General features: G+C 45.8%; 1 protein-coding gene across 4 annotated transcripts in view; it reads left to right on the plus strand.

Moving 5' to 3' along the window:
* Positions 1 to 12,446, plus strand: part of ankrd6b (ankyrin repeat domain 6b) — a 213,386-nt gene that overhangs the window by 151,242 nt on the left and 49,698 nt on the right. For all 4 annotated transcript variants that reach the window (XM_078212489.1, XM_078212492.1, XM_078212493.1 and 1 more), the window contains one exon: positions 2,658 to 2,756. In XM_078212489.1, the coding sequence (XP_078068615.1) occupies positions 2,658 to 2,756 (99 nt within the window). The remainder of the gene's footprint in view (positions 1 to 2,657; positions 2,757 to 12,446) is intronic.

Consider the following 12,446-nt stretch of genomic DNA (forward strand, 5'->3'; position numbering starts at 1 on the left):
TTGTGTATTTATTTATTAGTCACAAGTAAGGCTTACATTAACACTGCAATTAAGTTACTGTGAAATTTCCCGAGTTGCCACACTACGGCGCCTGTTCGGGTCAATGCACCTAACCAGCACGTCTTTCAGACTGGGAGGAAACCGGAGCACCCGGAGGAAATCCACACAAACAGTAACCCAAGCCGGGAATTGAACCTGGGTCCCTGGCACTGTGAGGCAACAGTGCTAACAACTGTGCCACAATGCTGCCCGTGAACACCGTGCCGTATTCCATGCTGCTGAGAGAGTACAGCTTAGCAGAAGCTTTGGGAGGCATGGATAGCTCGGTGCATGCAAGAGTTGAGGCTCAGGAAGTCCTACGTAACTAGGTGTGTTGAGAAACAGGGAGAAGAGGCTCCAGGCAGCAGAGATGTTATGCTGAGCAGTCTTCAAGGCAGTCAGGGCTCAGGAGAAGTCCTGAGGAGCAAACCTGGAAGGAAGCAGTGGTTAAGGCAGTCTGAATTGGAGTGATTTTTGGAGGGAATTCCAGAGCTAGATCTTCAAAGTTGAAAACTGGAAATTGCTAAAAAGGGAGACAAAGTTTTAAAGAGATTGTGTAACTTACAGTGAATACTAATATCGGAGTGGGTTACTGAGAAATCTATGCGATCTGTCGCATCTACCATTTATTGTACAGTGTGGTGTGTTTGACCACAGTAATTCACATGTACCTCAACTTGATTCTGAATGTTATCAAGTATAAGATAGATCTTGTAAATTGTTTTATCTTTCTAAATTTGGATAAGAAATTTGCTTTATTTTTGCATGTTCAAAATCCATGCACTCTTGTTCCAAAAGGAGGTGTCTTTAATGTCAAATTTAACAACTTAAACAAAATGCTACTGGTCCAGCCAGGGACCAACCTCCCCCATGTACCGGGATCTGGATAAGGACTGTAACAATAGACTGTACAGTTTCCTTTCATTTCTTCTATTTACCCTTTTCACATTCTCTTTATCTTATATTGCTATTACTATTGTTACAAGACACTTCAAGGAGAAATAATTAAAAATGGCTGTTGTACCAAAGGAGGAGAGGTTGGGAGAGATGACCAAAGGTTTGGTCAAAGAGTTGGATTTTAAACAGGGCTTGGGTGCACATCGGTATTCCTTTACCATGCTGGAGTATGTGGGGATCCTCTAGTGTAAGCACTCATTGCTTATCAGGATGAACAGTTAATTGAAATAGTCACTGGGTCAGAGTCCTGGAACCTGCTGTCTAACAGCACTTCCATCACATTGACTACAACAGTTCAAGAAGAAGACTCACCAACCCATTGTACCCATTCTTAAGGGTAACTAAAGATGGGCAATAAATGCTGTCCTCATCAGACACCTATATCCCAGAATGATATTTTTTAAAGAAATACTTGCCAAAACTACTTTTCCAAAATTATATACTCCAATTTAAGAGCAGAAGAATATTCAGGTACAGGAAAACTTTAAAGAAGCTCTAAAAATCATGGTGTCACTTAAGAAGATGCTGGGTAGAATTCTCCCATGCCCCTGCCAATTTGTTCAATGGGCCGGGGGTGATGGGGAGGTGGGTGGGGTGGTGTAGAATTTGGCAGGAGGCCCAGAATTCGTTCTTACCCTGCAGGCTCTTCTGCTGCTGTCCACTGTTGACTGAAGGCTGCTGGTGAAACTGGCATTCACTAATGGGATAGAAACATAGAAACTAGAAGCAGGAGTCAGCCATTCAACCCTTCGAACCCGCTCCACCATCCTTGATCATGGCTGATCATCGAATTCAATATCCTGATCCCCCCCATATTCCTTGATCCCTTTAGCCCCAAGAGCAAAATGTAATGCAGATGAAGGCTTAACCAAATCTTCCTCCCACGTCCAATTGTCCGTGATGCTGGAGGGAAAACACACTGGCACAAAACATGTTTGGCATGCAGATATTGAGACTTATCTGAACAATGCCTGGGGTTGCCTCCAGAGTTTGGGATGGTTGACAGCCCTGGACAGCTATTGACAGGAGGAGCTTCCAGATTCAGCGCCGTGGAAGTCTATCTTCCGGTCTCGGAATGTTCTTGCACATCCATCTGTTTTTTCAGCAGGTCCATCTTCATTTTCAGCAGGTCCACAATAATTGGTCAAGTCAGTGATGTTGGGTGCATTTTCAAAATGGTGCCCGAATACGACATTCCAAACGGCCTGCCCCACCACCGCAGACTAATTGGAATGTTCCATCCGAAACTTTGGTGGAAGTAGAATTCAGAAAGTTTTAAAAGGGGAGTTTGAAAAATGAACATTTAACTGGAGTTCAGGATGGGTCAGAAATGAGGCATAGCTGATAGTTCTTTCAAAGTGTTAGCACAGGTGCAATGGTGTGAATGGCCTCCTGCTGTAAACTTCGATGGCTACCTTTTGCTGTGTTCTGATTGTTAAAAGGGTAGATATTCAAAGTATGTACAGTGAAACCAATAGAGAGCATCTGGATAAGGAAGAGAAGAAAGCTCAGAATCAAACCATGAGGTACGCCTATGCTGACCATGTGGGGGACAGGTTTGGAATTGTAAACATTGCAAAACAATCTCCGTGTGAGAGAGATTAAGTGAAGCCTTTATGTATTAAACCATCTCTCATTGTTGCCTGCCTTGACATTTTCAGCATGGACGTACTGCACTGCATTTGGCTGCCTACAAGGGCCACATTGACGTTGTGCGAATTCTGCTGAAAGCCAGTTGTGATCTGGACATCCAGGATGATGTAAGTCAAAAGTGATTGGATTACCTCTCATCAGATTTCCTTCTTCCTTGCCTCGCATTTCACTCGTGTCTCACTGCAAAGATTCTTCTGGAGAGGGATTGATGAAATAATCAAACGTTTTGCCATAAATAGTTGAAACCAGGATCATGTTGGAACCGTTCTTGTTGACGAATTAAAAGTATCTTGCGGTCTTTCTCAGTAAGGCAGTTAAGTTTAATGTTGCTACTTCACTCTGCACTATCAAACAATATCACCTCAATTTTGTGGTAGCAGCAAGACAAGGGCACTCATCGCTGACCAGGAAGAAAGCTGCCCACAAAGATCTAGTGAATAGTCAATGTTGTTCCTTTGTTTAAGAAGAGTAGCAAGAATAACCCAGGTAATTACAGGCCGGTGAGCCTTACATCAGTGGTAGGGGAATTATTGGAGAGGATTCTTCGAGACAGGATTTACTCCCACTTGGAAATAAGTGGACGTATTAGTGAGAGGCAACATGGTTTTGTGAAGGGGAGGTTGTGTCTCACGAACTTGATCGAGTTTTTCGAGGAAGTGACGAAGATGATTGATGAGGATAGGGCAGTGGATGTTGTCTACATGGACTTCAGTAAGGCCTTTGACAAGGTCCCTCATGGCAGACTGGTGCAGAAGGTGAAGTCGCATGGGATCAGAAGTGAGCTGGCAAGGTGGATACAAAACTGGCTGGGTCAAAGAAGACAAAGGGTAGCAGTGGATGGGTGCGTTTCTGAATGGAGGGCTGTGACAAGTGGTGTTCCTCAGGGATTAGTGCTGGGACCTTTGCTGTTTGTAATATATATAAATGATTTGGAGGAAAATGTAACTGGATTGATTAGTAAGTTTGCGGACGACACAAAAGTTGATGGATTTGCGGATAGCGATGAGGACCATCGGAGGATACAGCAGGATATAGATCAGTTGGAGACTTGGGCGGAGAGATGGCAGATGGAGTTTAATCTGGACAAATGTGAGGTAATGCATTTTGGAAGGTCTAATACAGATAGGAAATATACAGTAAATGGCAGAACCCTTAAGAGTATTGATAGGCAAAGGGATCTGTGTGTACAGGTACACAGGCCACTGAAAGTGGCAATGCAGGTGGAGAAGGTAGTCAAGAAGACATACGGCATGCTTGCCTTCATCGGCCGGGGTATTGAGTTTAAAAATGGGCAATGTTGAAGCTTTATAGAACCTTAGTGAGGCCGCACTTGGAATATAGTGTTCAATTCTGGTCGCCACACTACCAGAAGGATGTGGAGGCTTTGGAGCGGGTACAGAAAAGATTTACCAGGATGTTGCCTGGTATGGAGGGCATTAGCTATGAGGAGAAGTTGGAGAAACTTGGTTTGTTCTCACTGGAGCGACGGAGGTTGAGGGGAGACCTGATAGAAGTCTACAAGATTATGAGAGCTATGGACAGAGTGGATAGTCAGAAGCTTTTTCCCAGGATGGAAGAGTCAATTACTAGGGGCATAGGTTTAAGGTGCAAAGGGCAAGTTTTAAAAGAGATGTACGAGGCAGATCTTTTACACAGAGAGTGGTGGGTGCCTAGTATGTTAAAAAAGCCAGTTCCACTGTATTACATGGGTTTTTATAGTGAAACTATAAGAAGGATGTGGAAGCGCTGGAAAGAGTGCAGAGGAGATTTACCAGGATGCTGCCTGGTTTGGAGTGTCGGTCTTATGAGGAAAGGTTGAGGGAGCTGGGGCTGTTCTCTCTGGAGCGGAGGAGATTGAGGGGAGACTTAATAGAGGTTTATAAAATGATGAAGGGGATAGATCGAGTGAACGTTCAAAGACTATTTCCTCGGGTGGATGGAGCTATTACGAGGGGGCATAACTATAGGGTTCATGGTGGGAGATATAGGAAGGATATCAGAGGTAGGTTCTTCACGCAGAGAGAGGTTGGGGTGTGGAATGGACTGCCTGCAGTGATAGTGGAGTCAGACACTTTAGGAACATTTAAGCAGTTATTGGATAGGCACATGGAGCACACCAGGATGGTAGGGAGTGGGATAGCTTGATCTTGGTTTCAGATGAAGGTCGGCACAACATCGTGGGCCGAAGGGCCTGTTCTGTGCTGTACTGTTCTATGTTCTATGTTCTAACTAACAGCGTAAGAGTGGAGGTTCACTTCCACTGATTGTAGTCCAAACAGCACGAAGGGTGGTCCTCAACAGTGCAACTTCTGGAGCAAGCTAGAACCACTGACAGCAACATCTGAATTTCCTTGTCATTAGAGTCATAGAGGTCTACAGCATGGAGACAGGCCCTTCGGTCCAACATATCCATGCCGCCCTTTTTTTAAAACTCCTAAGCTAGTCCCAATTGCCCGCATTTGGCCCATATCCTTCTATACCCACCTTACCCATGTAACTGTGTAAACGCTTTTTAAAGACAAAATTGTACCCACCTCTACTACTACCTCTAGCAGCTTGTTCCAGACACTCACTGCTCTCTGTGTGAAAAAATTGTCCCTCTGGACCCTTTTGTATCTCTCCCCTCTCACCTTAACCCTATGCCCTCTAGTTTTAGACTCCCCTACCTTTGGGAAAATATGTTGACTATCTAGCTGATTTATGCCCCTCATTATTTTATTGACCTGTATAAGATCATCCCTCAGCCTTCTACGCTCTGCAGAAAAAAGTCCCAGTCCATCCAGCCCCTCCTTATAATTCAAACCATCAAGTCCCGGTAGCATCCTAGTAAATCTCTTCTGCACTCTTTCTAGTTTAATAATATCCTTTCTATAATAGGGTGACCAGAACTGTACCCAGTATTTCAAGTGTGGTCTTACCAATGTCTTGTACAACTTCAACAAGACGTCCCAACTCCTGTATTCAATGTTCTGACCAATGAAACCAAGCATGCTGAATGCCTTCTTCACCACTCTGTCCACCTGTGACTCCACTTTCAAGGAGCTATGAACTGTACCCCGAGATCGCTTTGTTCTGTAACTCTTCCCAACGCCCTACCATTAACTGAGTAAGTCCTGCCCTGGTTCAATCTACCAAAATGCATCACCTCACATTTATCTAAATTAAACTCCATCTGCCATTCATCAGCCCACTGGCCCAATTGATCAAGATCCTGTTGCAATCCAAGATAACCTTCTTCACTGTCCACTATGTCACCAATCTCGGTGTCAACTGCGAACTTACTAACCATGCCTCCTAAATTTTCATCCAAATCATTAATATAAATGACAAATAACAGTGGACCCAGCACCGATCCCTGAGACAGACCGCTGGTCACAGGTCTCCAGTTTGAAAAGCAACCCTCTACAACCACCCTCTGGCTTCTGTCATCAAGCCAATTTTGTATCCATTTAGCTACCTCACCCTGGATCCCGTGAGATTTAACCTTATGCAACAACCTACCATGCGGTACCTTGTCAAAGGCCTTGCTAAAGCCCATGTTGACAACATCAACTGCACTGCCCTCATCTACTTGGTTACCCCTTCAAAAAACTCAATCAAATTTGTGAGACGTGATTTTCCACTCACAAAGCCATGCTGACTGTCCCTAATCAGTCCTTGCATCTCTAAATGCCTGTAGATCTTGTCTCTCAAAATACCTTCCAACAATTTACCCAGCACAGATGTGAGGCTCACTGGCCTGTAATTCCCAGGCTTTTCTGTGCAGCCCTTTTTAAACAAAGGCACAACATTTGCCACCCTCCAATCTTTAGGCATCTCACCTGTGACTATCGATTCAAATATCTCTGCTAAGGGACCCGCAATTTCCTCCCTAGCCTCCCACAATGTCCTGGGATACACTTCATCAGGTCCTGGGGATTTATCTACCTTGATGCGTATTAAGACTTCCAGCGCCTCCTTCTCTGTAATATGTACACTCCTCAAGACATCACTATTTATTTCCCCAAGTTCTCTAACATCCATGCTTTTCTCAACAGTAAATTCTGAGGAGAAATATTCATTTGATCAAAAGGTTATGTGCAGAATATTTTTAGCAAACCACTCAGTTTCAAGGGCAACTGGGGATGGGCAATAAATGCTGGCCAGCCAGTGACGCCCATGTTCCATAAATGAATAAAGAAAAAAATGAAACAGCTTTATTAGATCACCCTTTGTCTTTTTCAGTTAAGGGAAGTACTAGTGGAGTTTATCCAAACTGTTCTCTTAATTTAACAATCTAAGCTATGTCACCATCCTAGTAAATCTGCCTTGTCTTCCATTCCTGGGATTCTGTACCAAAGCTAAATGCAGTGCTCCAGATGATGTCAAATCAAGACTTTGCACAGCTCAACCATCTCTTCGATGTTTTTGACTTCCAACCCTCCTGAGATAAAGGCCAGCATTCCATTAGCTATTTTGCCGCTGTTCACTGTCCTTTAGTGATTTGTATATATGAAGTGGAGATGCCGGCATTGGACTGGGTTACAGTTCAACAGGTTTATTTGGTATCACGAGCTTGTGATACCAAATAAACCTGTTGGACTTTAACCTGGCGTTGTGAGACTTCTTATTGTATATGTGAACACTGAAACACTTTGTTCCTCCACAGCTGCCCACCTTTCATGCTGAACAAAGTAGCCTGATTTGTCTTTCTCAGATTCAAAATAGATGACCTCCCACTTTGCCACTTGAATTCCAAACAAATATTTAACTCTCAATATCGTCTGTGCCCTGCTGTAACATCTTGTTCCCATCCATACTCTGCCTCCTAACCTAGGCCTGGACTAACTCCTGAGGTGGGTGTTCACAGTTGGGAAATTTCAATGGCTTGCTATGCCATTTCACAAGGATGTAAAGCAGCGGTTCCCAAACTTTTTTCACTGAGCCGCACTTTCAGAATAAAAATTTACTCGCGCCACACCAAACTTTTTATTGATAAGAAATACATTCAAAAACAAAAAAAAACAACTCTTAGCAGTGCTTGATTCATAACATTGAACACAACTACTTTATAATATGATCATGGGACATCCAGAAACTGTAAAACAATGCTGGTTTAAACCATGTTTAAATGTTTCTTTGATCTTCCTTGAATCTTCCCGCCACACTTGCCATCCTCTCTCGCCGCACCAGTGTGGCACACCGCACCGTTAGGGAACCACTGATGTAAAGATTCAACTACTTTGCTTTGAGCCTGGAGTATCCAACCAGATGAAAGAGGCAGATCTCTTTCCCTCATTTGTGAATCAGACGGGTATTGACAATATGGATATGTAGCTACCATTAGTGATACTAGCTTTTTATTCATTAATTTTTATTCAGCAGAATTTAAATTCCCTAGCTGCCATGTGGGATTTGAACTCATGTCTCCAGAGCATTAGTCCCAGCCTTGATGCGCATCAATTGGACACGAGGCACAAAGCTTCGGTAAAAGAAGGCTTTTATTAACTAACAGTGGAACTAACAGAACTTTAACACTCTATCCCAGACTGAAGAGGTCCCGCCCGAGCAGGGGGTCTTATACCTCTCCCAGGAGGCGGAGCCCGACTGGGATGTGCCACAACAGTAACAACCACAGGTGTATCAATCCCACCCTAGCCCAACAACAACATTAGAACAACCCAACAACAACATTAGAACAATCCCACAGTGGGAACCAACGATGGTTCACCACATTCACCCCTCCTTTGAGAACAAAGGCCGGCGGGGCACGAAAACAGACTAAAATGTCAACAGATTATAAGTTCAGACAGTCTGGAGGACCGCACCGTCGTTGTGACCTCCTCAATACCGGCGGTGACACCGGAGTAGGTGCTTGCGGTGGCGTTCTCTCCAAAACAGCGTCCAGCTGTTCTCCCACGGACTCACAGGCCGGTTGACCCTGATGAAGCGGTAGTGCAGGGGATCCCGATACATTCTGCGATGGCGCCGATCTCCGGGGCTCAGGCAAGCTGTGCATTGGAGTAAAACTGTTAAGCACTGGTCCCGGCGCTGTCCGCGCCACGTCCGGAGGAGAAATAAGGGATAAGGGATTCGTCACTGGGGGTATGGGAGCGACAGGAGTTGCTACGTCCCCTGCGGGCGCCAGGTCTCGGATCGAGACTGTGTCCTCTCGCCCGTCAGGATATGCCACATAGGCATACTGAGGGTTGGCGTGGAGGAGGTGGACCTGTTCGACCAAGGGGTCGGACTTGCGGGTCCTTACATGTCGCCGCAGAAGGACGGGTCCTGGGTACGTCAACCAGGCTGGTAAAGATATCCCCGAGGACGACTTCCGAGGGAATGAGAACATCCTCTCGTGGGGAGTAGCATTGGTTGCCGTACACAGGAGGGAGCGAATGGAGTGAAGCGCATCAGGGAGGACCTCCTGCCAATGGGAGACTGGAAGGCCTTTGGACTTCAGCGCCAATAGGACAGCCTTCCAGACTGTAGCATTCTCTCTTTCCACCTGTCCATTACCCCTAGGGTTGTAACTCGTGGTCCTACTAGAGGCAATCCCGTTTGAGAGCAGGATTTGCCTCAAGTCATTACTCATGAACGACGAGCCCCTGTCGCTATGGATATAGCTGGGGTACCCGAACAGGGTAAAAAGATCACGGAATGCCTTGATCACCGTGGCAGTCGACATGTCCGCGCAGGGGACAACAGACGGGAACCGGGAGTGCTCGTCTATTATGTTCAGAAAGTACACGTTCCGATCTGTTGAGGGAAGGGGGCCCTTAAAATCCACACTCAGCCTCTCGAAGGGGCGAGTGGCCTTGACCAAATGTGCCCGGTCAGGTCGGTAAAAGTGCGGTTTGCATTCCGCGCAAATCCGACAGCTCCTTGTCACCGACCTGACGTCCTCCACCGAGTAAGGCAGGTTGCGGGCTTTGACAAAGTGGTAGAGCCGAGTGACCCCAGGATGGCACAGGTCATTATGGAGGGCGTTCAAGCGATCCTCCTGCGTAGTTCCGCGCGAGAGGGCATCCGAGGGATCATTGAGTTTCCCTGGACGATACATGATATCGTAGCTATAGGTGAAGAGTTCAATTCTCCACCGCAAGATCTTGTCATTCTTGATCTTGCCCCTCTGCGTGTTGTTGAACATGAACGCCATGGACCGCTGGTCCGTGATCAGGGTGAACCGCTTTCCCTTTTCTAGCAGCTTGAGACGGATGTATGAAGACGCATCTCGGGCGAGGTCATACATGTACTGCTCAGCCGACACAGCTTCGCAGTCACAGCCCCTGGCTAGCTGCAAGAGCTCATTGGCGTAATCCTCCATGGTTTCGCCCGACTGCCGACGTCGTGTAGCGAGGAGGTAACGAGCGTGGATCTCGTTGGGAGGTTTCGTATAGCGCTTTTTTAAAAGCTCGAGGGCCCTCGGGTAAGTGGTGGCCGCACGGATCGCGAGGTAGACTGTGTCGCTTACCCTCGCATGGAGGACCCGGAGTCTGTCATCATCTGTGGTGACCGCTGCGGAGGCTGCCAGGTAATCTTCAAAACACTTCAGCCAGTGGTCGAAGGTGTTAGAAGCGCCCACCGCACGTGGATCTAGCGTCAGACGTTCTGGCTTTAGGATTTGCTCCATACTCTCCTTTTTTTTCTTCCGTCGAGAGCTTAATGTTAGTTAATAAAATTGATGTGCATCAATTGGACACGAGGCACAAAGCTTCGGTAAAAGAAGGCTTTTATTAACTAACAATGGAACTAACAGAACTTTAACACACTATCCCAGACTGAAGAGGTCCCGCCCGAGCAGGGGGTCTTATACCTCTCCCAGGAGGCGGAGCCCGACTGGGATGTGCCACAACAGTAACAACCACAGGTGTATCAATCCCACCCTAGCCCAACAACAACATTAGAACAATCCCACAGTGGGAACCAATGATGGTTCACCACAAGCCTCTGGATCAATAGCCCAGTAACACAACTGCTGTACTACCGTACACACAATTGCACCTCTATAATAGCACCTCCTGTCCCAGTACCATTAAATTCGAGGCGATTATGTAAAGAACAAAACTTGACCTTCCTACATTTGGGAAACATTTCCTTCAGGCTGATTGAGGTATCAAGTTGAAGAATCGTCGTTGGCCTCTGGTATAGTACCAGAAGATTGGAGGTTAGCGAATGTTGTCCCATTGTTTAAGAAGGGGAACAGAGACTTCCCCGGGAATTATAGACCGGTGAGTCTCACTTCTGTTGTCGGCAAGATGTTGGAAAAAATTATAAGGGATAGGATTTATAGTTATTTGGAGAGTAATGAATTGATAGGTGATAGTCAGCATGGTTTTGTGGCAGGTAGGTCGTGCCTTACTAACCTTATTGAGTTTTTTGAGAAAGTGACCAAGGAGGTGGATGGGGGCAAGGCAGTGGACGTGGTATATATGGATTTTAGTAAGGCGTTTGATAAGGTTCACCATGGTAGGCTTCTGCAGAAAATGCAGATGTATGGGATTGGGGGTGATCTAGGAAATTGGATCAGGAATTGGCTAGCGGATAGGAAACAGAGGGTGGTGGTTGATAGTAAATATTCATCATGGAGTGCGGTTACAAGTGGTGTACCTCAGGGATCTGTTTTGGGGCCACTGCTGTTTGTAATATTTATTAATGATCTGGATGAGGGTATAGTTGGGTGGATTAGCAAATTTGCTGATGACACCAAAGTCGGTGGTGTGGTAGACAGTGAGGAAGGGTGTCGTAGTTTGCAGGAAGACTTAGACAGGTTGCAAAGTTGGGCCGAGAGGTGGCGGATGGAGTTTAATGCGGAGAAGTGTGAGGTAATTCACTTTGGTAGGAATAACAGATGTGTTGAGTATAGGGCTAACGGGAGGACTTTGAATAGTGTGGAGGAGCAGAGGGATCTAGGTGTATGTGTGCATAGATCCCTGAAAGTTGGGAATCAAGTAGATAAGGTTGTTAAGAAGGCATATGGTGTCTTGGCGTTTATTGGTAGGGGGATTGAATTTAGGAGTCGTAGCGTTATGTTGCAACTGTACACAACTCTGGTGCGGCCGCACTTGGAGTACTGTGTGCAGTTCTGGTCCCCACATTACAGGAAGGATGTGGAGGCTTTGGAGAGGGTGCAGAGGAGGTTTACCAGGATGTTGCCTGGTATGGAGGGGAGATCCTATGAGGAGAGGCTGAGGGATTTGGGATTGTTTTCGCTGGAAAGGCGGCGGCTAAGAGGGGATCTTATTGAAACATATAAGATGATTAGAGGTTTAGATAGGGTGGATAGTGATAGCCTTTTTCCTCTGATGGAGAAATCCAGCACGAGGGGGCATGGCTTTAAATTGAGGGGGGGTAGTTATAGAACCGATGTCAGGGGTAGGTTCTTTACCCAGAGGGTGGTGAGGGATTGGAATGCCCTGCCAGCATCAGTAGTAAATGCGCCTAGTTTGGGGGCGTTTAAGAGATCCGTAGATAGGTTCATGGACGAAAAGAAATTGGTTTAGGTTGGAGGGTCACAGTTTTTTTTTAACTGGTCGGTGCAACATCGTGGGCCGAAGGGCCTGTTCTGCGCTGTAATGTTCTATGTTCTATGTTCTATGAATGACCTCCAGTGGTTTAAATTGGGATTTCTATGATTTTCAACCAATTAGATTCAGTTGTGCAAAACACAAAATCCCTGATAATGCTTTCAATCTGCTAACCAATCGTGTAAAACCTTATTCAGTCTCCAATCATATTTCTGATTGGCTGACAAATATTCACCCACCTTAGAATTTTGGATGCCATCAAGGATATTGTTGATCAGGTGAAGGAGAAGA

The sequence above is a fragment of the Mustelus asterias genome, chromosome 5 (assembly GCF_964213995.1).
Source record: "Mustelus asterias chromosome 5, sMusAst1.hap1.1, whole genome shotgun sequence".
NCBI lineage: Eukaryota > Metazoa > Chordata > Chondrichthyes > Carcharhiniformes > Triakidae > Mustelus > Mustelus asterias.